This window comes from Lagopus leucura, unplaced genomic scaffold, assembly GCF_019238085.1.
Source record: "Lagopus leucura isolate 7727_CA_CO unplaced genomic scaffold, USGS_WTPT01 Super-Scaffold_1, whole genome shotgun sequence".
NCBI lineage: Eukaryota > Metazoa > Chordata > Aves > Galliformes > Phasianidae > Lagopus > Lagopus leucura.
The window spans coordinates 4556733-4570263 of NW_024962250.1; the positions used below are offsets into that span (position 1 = coordinate 4556733).

Here is a 13531-nt window from a genome sequence, read left to right on the forward strand (position 1 = left end):
AAATGACAGTATATTTTGTCTCAGATCGTCAGAAGATGGAGTAATCAGCTTTTATTAGTTCTTACTGTAGCTGTACATCATAAATGATAACTCACTTAAGAACTTGAAGGAGTTAGAGATATGACTTGTGAACAAGAATGGCAATTGTTTTTAATCTGCAGCTATTGAAAAACTCTAACTTATAACTTGTATCTTAAAACTTTGCCATCAAATCTCATCAAACGTCAATCTGCCATAGCATCCACTTCTGTCTTTGGATCCCACAAGTTCTATTCAGTATATTTGGATATGGAATTGTTCTTAAAGAAATCTGATGGCAACTCTGTGACTTTTGTGTTGTAGGTATTTACTGGTGTATTTTGTAATTCATTGTACTAAGTCTTTCTGCTTGAAAATAATCAGTTTTATTATTTCTTTTTTTTTTTTCTTCTCTTCAGGAAAGAGGCATGACTATCGTAGCCTTGGGTGGCCAAGTCCTGATGAATGTCTGAAACTCCGTAGGGTAGAGCTCACAACTGTGGCCAGCACATGGCTCGCTGTTTCTGCTAAAAACATTGAGTAAGTATCTTACATATGGACCTTAAGCACTCACACAAAGCAAGGCAGTTGTATGGCCTCGAGTGTACATTAACTAAAGATTTTATTGTTCATTAAAGTAAGAAGGAACTATCAGGATTACAAAGACATTTGGAATAATGATGTGGTATTTTAACAGTAGACTTGCAAAGAAGAATGCAACTTCAGACTGAAGATCCAGTTTCTCTTGCTTCTCAAGCTGTTCAAAGGAGATTCTTCTGTGCAGTTTACATTCACTAGGGAGCTTTGTAATGACTCTTCTCTCTTCTTGTCCTGACTGATTCAATTTATTACCTTTGTAGCATTACAGAACACATTGATTTTGCAACACAACTGCAAGAACCAGCCATGGAGCCCCTTTGTAACCCCAATCTGCCAGCTAGTATGCATACTTTGGACCACTTGCAAGGTGTCTCTAGTCGAGCAAGCCTGCATTACACTGGAGAGAGTCAACTTAAAGAGGTATGCCACAGTTGAAGGCTGTCATACAAAAACATCTATACCATGGCAGATTCAAGGTATGTTTAGTGCCCTGTCTCCCAAAGTGCCCTGCAGTACATGTACACCTGAATAAGACTGTAAGAATGATGCAGGCTAAAAGTGATTTTTAACCAGAATATTTACCAGACTGTTTTCCCAATCTTCTGTGATCTGAGCTGAGGGAAATACTAAAACACCATTGCTGTCTTGGTATTTATCGCTCTAGATAGATGAGTTAGTAGAATAAAATCAGAATATGCACAAACTTCTAGAATTCTCAGTATTCAATGGCATGGAGTTAAAACATTCTATGATGATAGTACCAACTCTAGTTGTATAGTGATTGTTTAGGTTCAAACAAATCAGTGATTTGCAAAATGCTGGGTGAAGAGAGTAGCCAGCAAGTGAAGGATATCTTTTCTCAGTTTCCTTTAAGTACTTGTCCTTTCTCTTTCACAGGTGCTACAGAATCTTGGCAAAGACCAGTACTCACCACAGTCATTAGAACAAGTTGGTACTCGAATAGCCAAAGCTCTGGAAAAGGTACGTATGAATGTGAGAAGAATAATGTCTGGACATACTGCTTGGCTTAGCAGTCAGTCCAGTCTCAAACCATCTGTCTGAAATAAGGAATGAATTTGTACTTCGACTTGAGATTTGTGTCTATTCAGCATCTATAATGCCCTCACAGGCTTTTACTTGAGCACTATATACTTTGCTTACATTTGGGAGTCCCACTGTCAGGTCTTTTGCCCGTCTTTCTACAAAAACCTAAGCCTGTAAAATTTCCCAATATTTCCAACAGTGTTGTGAGCTGTATTGTTGGCTGACAATGGATATTATATACAGGAAGGATGCAGAGCTGTTGGAGTGGGTCCAGAGGAAGGCCATGAAGATGATCAAGGGTCTGGAGCACCTTCTGTGAAGAAAAGCTGGGAATGCTGTACTTATTTAGCTTGGAGAAAAGAAGGCTCTGAGAAGACCTCATTGCAGCCTTCCAGTATTTGAACGGAGCTAACAATCTTCCAACTTTTTACATTGTCTGATAGTGATAGGATGTGGGGAAATAGCTTCAAACAAAAAGAGAGAAGATTTAGGTTAGATGTTAGGAGGAAAAAGTTTACTGAGGGGGTGGTGAGGTGCTGGAGTGAGTTGCACAGGAAAGCTGTGGGTGCCCCATCCCTGGGAGGCTTTTGAAGCCAGATTGGAGGGGGCCCTGGGCAGCCTAATCTAGTGGGTGGCAAATTTGGCCGTAGCAAGGAGGATTGAAACTGGATGATCTTTAAGGTTTCCTCCAACCTTAGCCGTTCTATGATATTAAACTGTTTTAATAACTCTCAGTCTTTCTTCAGGTGCTACATTCACTTGGAGCTTAAGGAAAGTCAGAGTTAACCCATGGCTCAGCTCTTCCAATTGCACTTGTGGCAGGAAGACAGTTCTTCTCTTTCCTACCTATTTGTTTTTTCCCTATGCAGTGTTGAGCTGAAGTGTCAGATGCATTCAGGCAGTGGTATAGCACCATATGCAAGGCTGTATATGTGTGCATATTTGTGTTCCCCACTGAGAAAACCAAGCTTCCTAGATAGATCAAGGCTACTGAGGGCCTCACCTGGAGAGGTGCTTAGGGACATGATTTTCCAATGACATACAAATCAGAATGCAGTGATTGCTGTATACTTCCAGTGTTGTCAGGAAGATATCTCAAACTATAACACGAAAGAGGGATCTACCAGAACAGTTTGGTGCCCCTGGCCTATTCTACTGAAGGCTCTATAAGGAAGTTACTGTGGTTTGAAACTGAAGTCAATAAGCCTTTATTGTTCCCAGAAAGTGAAGATATTACTCTTAAGTTTGCATAAGCTTAGTTTCTTTTGACTTTAGGTATGCTAAGTCTTGTCTTATGTGCTACACTTGACCCTGCAAACAGCAAGCTTTGTCCAAATACATGGAAAATTTACTACTAACAGAAGAGAAACAGAATTCTTCATAAGGCTAGCTGTGATGAAAATAAAGCACAGTTCTTCTGTCTACCAATCTCATTCGTTATTCACAAGAGTTAATCAAATCAAGATGACTACTTAATTAATTGCACATGTGAGCATAAACATTAACTTAAAGTGTCTGAGTCCATTGAATTCAAGCACGTAGTATTTTCCTTTCTAACATGTGGCATGGGAGTCCGCCAACTGGAGGCAACAAACTTGATCAGCTAGTCTGTTCAGGCTTTTGCTTTGAGTTGCATCCCAGAGCATCCTTTCTCTGTTGGTGGCAACAGAGAGCCCAAAGAGAACAATCAGCCATCTTAGCTGGTGAAAATTGTTGATTTATATATGGTAATGTATGTACACATCTAGATGCTCAGCACCTGACAGCTGGTTAGAAGATACTGTGACTGCTGAAGCTGTTGTTACTGTACAAAAGATTAAGAAAAATGATGTTCTGCTTGGAATTTGTGTTTTATTTGGCTCATTGATGAGGCTTTTGCTTATATGTTATTAGATAAATTCTTAAGACACTTTGGAATAGTTGAATGCTATTTTTAAGTGAAGCATCCTCTATCCCGATATATTGAGTAAATTCGAAGAGTGAAAGGCAGGAAGGTTGTTAACTACAGGTGTCTATATGACTCATTTTCGTGTTCTCTTGCAGAATCAGACTTCGTGGGTCCTCTCTAGCATGGCAGCTCTCTACTGGAGGGTGAAGGGCCAAGGAAAGAAGGCGATTGATTGTTTGCGGCAAGCATTACACTATGCACCCCATCACATGAAGGTGTGTACACATCTGCCTGCTACACAGATAAAACAATGTTGTCGTCGTGAGATAGCTGCTTAGTTTTCACATACGATTATTAAAACTAGAATTGTGCGTATCAGGAGTCTGTATACGTACTGTATATCAGGTACTTGTGATGAAATTGCAAGACTTTCACCACCTGTGAATGTGGGCTACAGAAGAGCAATTTCCTGCATTTCAGTGGGTTTAACACTTCTCTATTGGGCACTACAGGCTTAAACCTCCTTCTGCTATGTAGGACTTTGAATCTTTGTCAGCCTCATCTTGTACAAGTCTTTGACCCTAAAATATGATTGTGCTTTTAAAGGGGTGGAAGGAGGTGAGATCTGAAAGGATAATTTAAATGCTGAAATCATAACTGCTTTGGCTGACTGGTGCCTGATTTTGAGTGGCAGTTTTGTGCTTTAATCCAAAAAAGGTAATATTTTGGACATAGCCCACTGTTTCAGTTGACTGCAATGCTTTGCACCCTTAGCACTGCCCCATGGGGTGTTGAATATTATGTCTGTTCTTAGACACCAGCTTCACCCTCCTGAACTGGTAAATGCAGTATAGGCCCTTAACTCAGCATTGTGGATTTCACTTTCAAATTGTTCAACATCGTAAAATGCAAACCACTTTTTAACTCTTGGTCTTAAGTTGTTTCCTGAAAATCAGAAGACAAAGTAGTTTACACTGTCATGTTATTATTAAGAAGATTTATCCATTAACCAGAGAAAGGCCTCAACTCAGAAATGTTGATCTCTTCCTATTTCACATCATTACTATCTTTTGTCTCCTGTAATTCTATCTTTTTATCATCATCCTTTTAAAACGAGGTTGGAACCAAGGCCCAACACAGCAAGCCTGTCTTTCTATTATGGTGCAGTAGTGCTGACTGTTTTCTGATACCATGATATAAAGCTGACTGGGACTGGCTTACACCAAATCCATGCTTAGTTTTTGTCCTGGCTCCAGAGAAAAACTCTGAGTCTTGTTTGCAAAGATACAGCTGCAACTTGGAATTAGTGATTTAGCACTGGATTAATAGCAATGTATTATTTGTTTAATCCTCCTTTTTGGCTTTATGTTCCATCTCACCTTTCCTCATCCAAATAAGTAGTAATTTTTTTCCTGTGGGTTTCTTTTATGATTCTAGCTTCCGTAGTATCTGCATGGCATCAAGGAGGAAGGGATCAAATTGCATCCTAAATTTTTAGTTTTTCTGTTGAATGCATCTGCAGATCACCTCTGAGTGGTATTTTCCCTTCCTAGGTGTGAAGTCCAGCTCCCTGAGAGCTTGTTACAGCTGTCAGGGCTCCACAGTTTTGTCAGTCAGACACAGTCTGGAAATTCAGGAAATAAAAACATTGGTGACTACCTGAGAAGATTTTGTTTATAGCTGTTAGCATCTTATAGGAAATCTGTGTCAGGGATGGGATAGAAAACAACCCGTGAGTTCTATTAATGTTTAACTCTTTTTTCACTTCCCTACTTTCTCTTTATTCGTATTCCTTTTGTGCAACTGCTGAAGGAGAGGGATCAAAGAGCTTCTCTTGTCTCTCAGAGTACATCTTATCTTTGGGGAAAAAGTAACAGCATCTTAAGAATAAATATATGTGCTTGGATATTTAATGTGAGCTAATTTTTGAGTTGTCTATGCAAAAGCAATGTTTGCTCACTTTTGTGAGCGGATATATGTATATGAGTTACTGTTTTTGTTCATAGCTCAGGGTCAAGTGCCTTTTTTCTGGTAAGTGTAACTCATCACTTTCAAAGTGACCAGGTGGTGGAGCCTTCTGTCAGTCTTCTCGCTCCTGAAACAGTTTCAGTGGAAAGAACCTCACTGTTGATCACTTTCTCTTCTCTTAAAGGATGTACCACTAATAAGCCTGGCAAACATCTTCCACAACGCCAGACTTTGGAATGATGCTATCATTGTTGCTACCATGGCAGTGGAAATAGCGCCGCACTTCGTGGTTAATCATTTCACACTGGCGAATGTCTACGTAGCAATGGTGAGCGTGTTTGTTACTCTGATGTGTCTTGTTTATGACACATGGAATTCATAGTTCCACAAATAATTTTGGAGAAGCAGCATTCGTGAAAGAGGGGGAGTGTCAGTAAGAAAATATTTTTTTAATACACTTTTTGGAGCTTCAAAGCTTTTTACTACTCATTTAATACATGAAGGTAGTGTTGTTACAGGCTGGCTTCAGGATGCTGCCTACAAAGCTTTGTTAAGACAACAGCAAAAAAATTGATGATTTTGACTGGCTTCCATTCTAAATAAACACAGGATATTTTTGTTGCACTGGGAAATTAATGATAAACTAAGTTTCCATCCTGAAGAGCTTAGTTTAATGTAGTTAGTAAAACCCAGTTTGCAGGTGCAATAAACAAGCAAAAGAGATGTTTAATTTCACTATTTGGATTATCAACACCCAAAATAATTTACAGATTGAATTCAAAGTTCTTCATACTTCCTATGAATTCCAATCTGTAATTCAGCTTTTGCTATTTCACACAAATGCAAAATGTTCATTCCTTTTTCCTTACTAAAGCTGGATTGGTTCTTGGTTGCTTTTTTTACTTCAACAGGACCAGTATATTTCAAGGTAAGGGAGGCACCATTAAACTGGAACATAGTTGATATGTATATTCATGTCAAAAGTATTTTCAATTACACGTGTTCTGTCTATCCCTGCCAGTATTTAGCACTTGTCATAGATCTGTCTGTAATGGTTTGCTCTTTTGGCTGGGGGGGGATCATGCTGATAACAGGATAAGTTTGAGAGGTAATGGTGTATTGTGGTTAGCGGGGTTGAAAAGACTTGAAATGTGTGGTACTGTTGAACACACAGTAGAAACACACTGAAGAAAGGAATGACTTTGTTCTATTAAGCTATTGCTTCTGACAGTAGTTTGAAAGAAATGAAGTTTTATGCTTGAGTTGCCAGTGTCTTTTTCAAGTGAGCACAGTGCCTAAGGATAACTTTATTCTCCTGGATCTGAGAGATTTCTCAGTGAAGCCACATATTCATTACGTGAAATGGTTAGCAACAGGACAAAACTTATCTTCTGGATCAAATTATATGGATATAAAAGTGAATTTATTTATTTTGTATTTAGGAGGTTATCTTTAAGAACTGAGTCTGCCCAACAGATTGTTTAGAGAAAAAAAAAAAACAAAAAAACAACAGTAATCAAAAGTGTAGCATCATACAGGCCAACGTTCCTTAATTTGCAAGACTTTTCAGCCACTGCCTTGAAAAGTGGAAACTGTTGGCCTTGATAAAGAGTAAAAACTCTGCGTGGATGTTACAGAAGAAATCTAAACAATTGTCAAAGTAATACCAGTAATACTGGAAAAATCTGCTTTTTTTCATTTTCGTTTGTCAGTACTCCCATAAGGTAATATGGGATTTCCATTGTAAGTCCTCTTGACACTGTATGGAAATACACTTTTTAAAAATCAAGGCTTTACAACTCCAACATTGATGTAGTTAGTGTTTATAATGTGGCTAAAAATGAGCATTACCTGAAGTATATGAACAAATTACTGAGAAAAAGGAACTTGACTGAAGCTGAGCTAATGCTTAGAGTGAGATCCTGGGGAGTTCCAAGTAGGGAGCAATAGTCTGCCCGAAGTTCTGTCATCTTTTATGTATAAAGAAACTTGAGAGTCTAGAAGTGCTGTGCCACTCACTGCCTGCTTTCACGTGGGGATGTTAGTTTAGCTCTTTACCAGTAGTTCATCAATAGCCTTGCCATAGGAAATACTGAATATGCTGTTTAAGAGGAAAGGTGCCAAAATCCAACACTGTTTTTTTTGGGGGGGGGATTCCCTTTAGTAGATTCAGGAAAATAGATAAATAAATAAATGAAATAAATAATCCACGGTCTGAAAAATATAGAAGCAGCTCAGTTCTTATAAGGAGGAAAGAGGAGGGAAAAAACATGCAGAAAGTGGCTGAAAAGAAAGATGAAATCATTTGAGCTGTAACAGACCTTTAAAGGTCATCTGACCCAACTCCCCTGCAGCGAGCAGGGATACCAACAGCTGGATCAGGTTGTCCAGCCTTACCTTGGATGTCACCAGGGACAAAGCATCTACCACCCCTCTGGGCAACCTGTTTCAGTGCTTTGCTGCCATTTTAAATAAAAGAAAAAGTTGTTACATTCAGTCTAAATCACAGAATCACAGAATTGTAGGGGTTGGAAGGGACCTCCAGAGATCATCAAGTCCAACCCCCATCCAAAACCCAAACCTTGGGTTTTGTGTTTGTTTGTTTGTTTTTAACCATTTTACAGCAAGAGTACCAAGATTATTAAAAAGAAAAGGCAAGAGAATCGGTCAGTAATGTTCTGCAGTTATTTGAATCCAGAGAATACAGGAGTTATCTGGAGGAGGAAATGAAAGAATGAGAAAGTTAGTGTTCACTGTTTTTAGAATCTGACTTTATGCAATCTTCTGTTCTTTTTTTATAGGAAGAGTTTGAAAAGGCGATGAAATGGTATGAGTCAACATTAAAACTTCAGCCGGAGTTTGCCCCAGCAAAGAATCGAATCCACACCATTCAGTGTCATTTACTTATGAAAAAAGAGCGACGGTCTCCATAGAGATTGGTGGTTTTTCTCTTTTTTCCTTCTTTTCTTAAAAAGCCATTCTTCACTACTCTGCTTTTAAGTGTGCTAAGATAAATTGATGAATCAAAATTTTTAACAAGACTTCTGAAAGGAGGTGGGATTTGGATCAAGGGTTCTTTTATCTTTTCTCAGATATAGAGGCATCTTTGGAAAATGTTTCACAGACAATAATTTTAAAACATCCATGTAAATATTAAACCAAGGAAGTTCCGTGAGTCCATAACCACTTGCACCAGGACCCAGGCACTGTTAGTTTCTCCTTAATGCTCAGATTGGCATTCAGCGTCCAAAATGACTTGCTTCATGTCTTATAATCTAGGTCAATAGAAATGCAAAGCACACACCCGTACCAAATAGTAAGAAGAGATAATCAGCAGTTCATCCATGTGAAACTCCTGCTTTGTCCAGTCCTGTTTACTCCTTGCAACATTGCCTGCTTTTTGGGAAGGAGAGGCACAGAATTTCAAACATTTATTTAGAAAACAAAATAAAAAGGAGTTAGGAACATCTAGCATTTTTTGAATGATTTCTTTCTGTTGGAGATGAGAGAATGAAGGTGGGGAACAGCAGGACTCTGAAGTCAAAGTGTTTTTTTAATCTTATTTGCAGGGAAAAAGAAAAAGAAAAAAAAAAGAGTAGAAATCCCAATAAGATGTTTTATATTTGTCTGTATATTCATAGCCCTCTGCCTCCCTGAATGGTTGTTTTACTGATTCTTTGTTCACTGTATTTCTAGTCATTTCAGAGTAAGGTGCAAGTTTCTGCTCTCTCTGAGCCATACTTTCAGCAGCTCAGGAAGGAGCAGGGAGGCATTGTCAAGGTATCATGAGCAAATGAGTCAGGTGGAAGATTTCCAAATCAGTTTTCTCTTTGTTTGGTGGAGGACGTGATTCTCCATACATCATTGTTGAATTAACAAGGGCACATATTTGAAATAAATTGTTTATGAACAAAGCATGGCTTCTCCTCTAATCTGTGTGTCACGCGCCGTTTGAAGGAGACTAGACTTGGGGAGAGCTGCTGCATTTGTCTTGGAGCAAGCAGAGCTGGGAGTTGACACAGCCTTTAACATTCTTAGTTAGATAATAGTTTGCTACATATCCATAAAAAACTCCTCACCCCTCTTTCAGTAACAGAAATTAAGAGCCTAAATGGCACGGGCAAACCTATGGACATCAATGTAATTTTTGTAATTTACTGTAGCTTTTCAGTTCATAAAATAATCCCTGAATATTTTTATATGTAATTGAAGATGATCAGTTCTAATGCAAATGTTTACCTCTGTTTTACTGCAAGTAATTTTTTTTATTAATTCTAGAAAGCCTCACAGAGGTATGAGCAAGTACTGCTGTTGGGTAAATTTTTATTAAAAACGTGCGTGTTGAATTTCTGATTGTCATCTGAGCCAACAGCAAGTCAAATTGTATTCCTTTCCTAAGGCTGTTTGGAAGCCTGATAACGTTGACTGGAGATCTGTATGCATAAGTTCTGTTGTTGAGAGTCAGATCACTTTCAGGAAAGTCTAATACAGCACCATGAAGATCATGGACTTGGGAGAAGGAATTGCAGAGACTCCTCACCTGGTGTTTTGGAAGAAGCCAGTAAGGTAGGTGCATGTTAAAGGAAAGAAGTTCCATTCAAGTTGGGAAAAAAATGTAATATGCAAAGTTTTCTTACCTAAAAGATCCAGCTTGCTGCTTAATGCTCCAGTGGGTCATATGGTTGAATCAAGTGATTGCCACACACACTGATTTCTATTGTGTCAGTCTCACTGGTGGTGAGCAATGTCAGGATTTAAGTAAAGAGTAAGGCTGGTCCCTAAGAACCTAAAGTAGCTGTACGTGGAGCACAAGTGGGCAGTACTGGCTTTGTCAAAGGTGGAATGGAAGTAGACCTTTTCTGGATCACGTAGCATTGCTCACAGACTGCACTAATGCATGCTTAAAATTAGGCATTAATACCCTTGTGAGTTTACATCTTGCTTACAGCAGTTGGGTTGGTCGGTTGGTATTTTCTTTAGAAGTGTAGCAACGAGCATTGTGTATAGACATCATACCATCATACAGAAGGTAGGCAGGTGCCCTACATTTTGTGTGGTGATCATACCATAAATTGGTGTTGCCACCAAGGAGGTAGCAAGCTACCTTCTTCATCTGTTTGCATTTTCAAAGAATTCATACCTTGTAATGGTTCTTCAAAACCACAGTAGCCTGACTTCATGTATTTTGTTGTGAATATTGGCTAAGTCCTTCAGGGGAACGTATGTTACCTTACTCATAAAACACCCATGTACAGCTGTTTATTTGTTACTCAGCTGTTCGTTGCTGCATCTGCCGTGCAACTAATTATGAAATAGCCCCTGCTTCCCTGTTAACTTCTCTTCATAAATTTTAGGTAATTCTTTGAAGTGTTGTAATGGTTTCCATCAGCTGCTTACTGTGCATAAAATTGATGCAGAGAAGAAAACAATTTACTCAACCATAAGCTTGGGCTAATGCCAGCAGTAAGGCATGTGCTGGCAGAGTCCTAAAGACTCTACTTTAGGCTCTACTGGGGAACACTGACTCCCATCTTGAAAAATTCAGGTGGTTGCTCTTCTTTCTCATTTCTGTCTCTTAAACCCCATGGCAAAAATAGGAAAGATGGTGATTTTTAATGTTCTGGTTGCATTCAAGTGCTAGGGAAAAACTCATGATGCCCATCTTACAAGGAGAAGACAAGTTAGGCAGCATGTTGGGAGAGAAATAATGAATTTGATGGAGCAGAGGTGTGGCTCTTTGCAGGATGAGCTAGCTACTTAAGGATGAGCTCTCCTTTCATTTAATCCATTTTAAAATAAGCTGTCTAAGCTTGTTGTGTGCATCTTCAGCAGATGGAAAAGGTGATTATCTCCAGAGGTTGATCCACCCTCCATATGACAAGTAGTCTCTTCAGCCTGTTCCTTCCCTTGACTGCTCTGTACCTTTGACCAACTACCCAACTACCGTATGATTTCTAATGGTGATGCTTAATAATACATTTTGCATTGACTAGTACTGCTAAATGCATCACCTAAAGTTGTCTAATCTAGAGATGGCAAAAACCATGGGTAAGGAGCAATATCCTTTTCCACCAAAAAAAAAAAAAAAAAAGAAAAAAGTATTCTCCCTGGTTTTCAGAGTACATTCAAAAGTTGAAGTACAGATGAGAAAAAAAAAAAAAAGTCCCTTTGTTTGCAGATGGCATCATGCACATAACATCAAAGGGCTTTTGAGGGCAGAACATTCAGATACTTTCTGCCTATGGAGTGGTGGCTTTGATTCACCATTGATGGCATAGTTGTACTGATCAGGGCTGCACTGATCCTGTACAAAGAAGAAAAATGCAAAGTACTGTGTCAGTTCCCAGACTGGATTTTTAATTCCCATCACCTGCAATCTCTTTTTATCAACTTTGATGACCAACTTTTATAATAGACTAGAATACAGATCAGGAGTTTTCTGATGGAACTTACAATCTGCTTTTCTCCTACTCCCAAACCCTCGCATCTTCTCTCTTAACCTACAGGAAGGAGAATAAAAAGGAATAAAACCCCATGGCAATTGTACAATAGCCAAAGCTGCTCAAAGCTGTTGTACTAGCTCTATCACAGCACTGGGATGCTGCTCATGGCATTTTACTTCCTGAGACACTCAGTATCTCCCACGAACTTGTCTGGTTAGCAATTTTGGACCTCCTGGGGGTTAGAGCTGCTTCACAAACAGTAGTGTTCCAAGTCCTGTCCTCCTGTGTGACTCCAGGCAAAGCATTTCCCCTTCTCCCTGTACCTCTGCCTCCCACACATTGTCTGATGGCTTTGTAGAACATATGGCTTTTTTGGAGCTGCAATCCTTGCTGTTTATGTCTTTGTATGAGAAACGGTTGTAGTGCCAGGGAATGCAAACAGTTACAGCACAGATTAAAAACAACTACGTGAGACCTATGAAGCAAGAAATGGGAAGAGCTTAATAGCCCCTGGATCAGCACTGAAAGAGTGAAAATGCTTTAGAAGGACTTCTTTCTGCATTCAGAAAACTACAAGCTCCTTTCCTCCTCCAGGAAAGATCAAGATGGTCCTCCCATCTCAGGCAACACTGGAGGCGACCATTGGGAGTTCTACAGGTTGCCTTGGTTTCCTAGAGGAGCTGTCCAGCAAGACTCCCCAAAGGCATATCCCAAAGAGAGGTTTGTCACTAAGGGGTTTGCTCTTGTTGATTTTCTCTCTTAATTTGCTGAGTGTACTCAAGCATGCCAGTATTGATTCAAACAGAACAAATGGGTCTGTGATGCTGAGGCTTATGAAGCTTTCCTATCAATTTGTGGTTTTCTGGCTGCCACCTGATGGCTGGTGTGTGTGTGAGCCAGCAGAAGTTGTCCTGTGAGCGGCTAACAGGAAGGGGCAGGCAGGGAGCTTGTGTGTCTAATTATTATTTCTCTATTAGGAAATCTGGATAGGACTGATTCAATCTATATTCTGTATTTACAACGTTAAGAAAGCATGGAGTCTTGCTGAATTAAATGAGAGTGTTCTTATACTTACAGCTTCTCTCAGTTTTAAGTATCAAAAAGAGCAGGATGGCTTTGGAACGATGCCCTGGTAAGGCTGACTGCTTAAAAAAGCAGCCCTTAAAATTTTGGTTAATTGCTGGCTTTGAACCATTTATGCCAACTGCTAAAGCAAAATTAATAGTCACCAATTCCATTAGTAACACAGGAGATACAATAGCAGTGCCACAAGAAGAACCAGTTCAAACACAGCTGGTTGGAGTTAGCTTTGTGATGTTTTTGACATAGAAGGACTGTCTTAAGGTAGGTGTTCCGATTGATTAGTATTATTTTAGTTAGTTTCGGACTGTTTCTTCCATGTTCAGTCCTTGAGACGTGGATTATTACCAGCCTAATAGAGTTTTGCTATTTATACCTATTTGTGCTGGTAGCAGGCCAGATGTTTCACAACGAGGCAATCTCTGCTCTGAAGAGAGCGCAATCAGACGCAGGCCTGCAGGAAGCTTCCCACGGCTGTGGGTTGTGTCGG

The 13531-nt window shown here is 39.4% G+C and overlaps 1 protein-coding gene across 1 annotated transcript in view; it reads left to right on the forward strand.

Annotated features, from left to right (window-relative positions):
* TTC17 (tetratricopeptide repeat domain 17) overlaps positions 1 to 9435 on the forward strand; it is a 51069-nt gene extending 41634 nt beyond the window's left edge. Inside the window, exons 20-25 of the mRNA XM_042874881.1 lie at positions 438 to 558; positions 879 to 1038; positions 1516 to 1599; positions 3706 to 3825; positions 5703 to 5846; positions 8320 to 9435. Of these exons, the coding sequence (XP_042730815.1) occupies positions 438 to 558; positions 879 to 1038; positions 1516 to 1599; positions 3706 to 3825; positions 5703 to 5846; positions 8320 to 8451 (761 nt within the window). The 3' untranslated portion in view covers positions 8452 to 9435. The remainder of the gene's footprint in view (positions 1 to 437; positions 559 to 878; positions 1039 to 1515; positions 1600 to 3705; positions 3826 to 5702; positions 5847 to 8319) is intronic.
* Positions 9436 to 13531: the final 4096 nt, after the last annotated feature.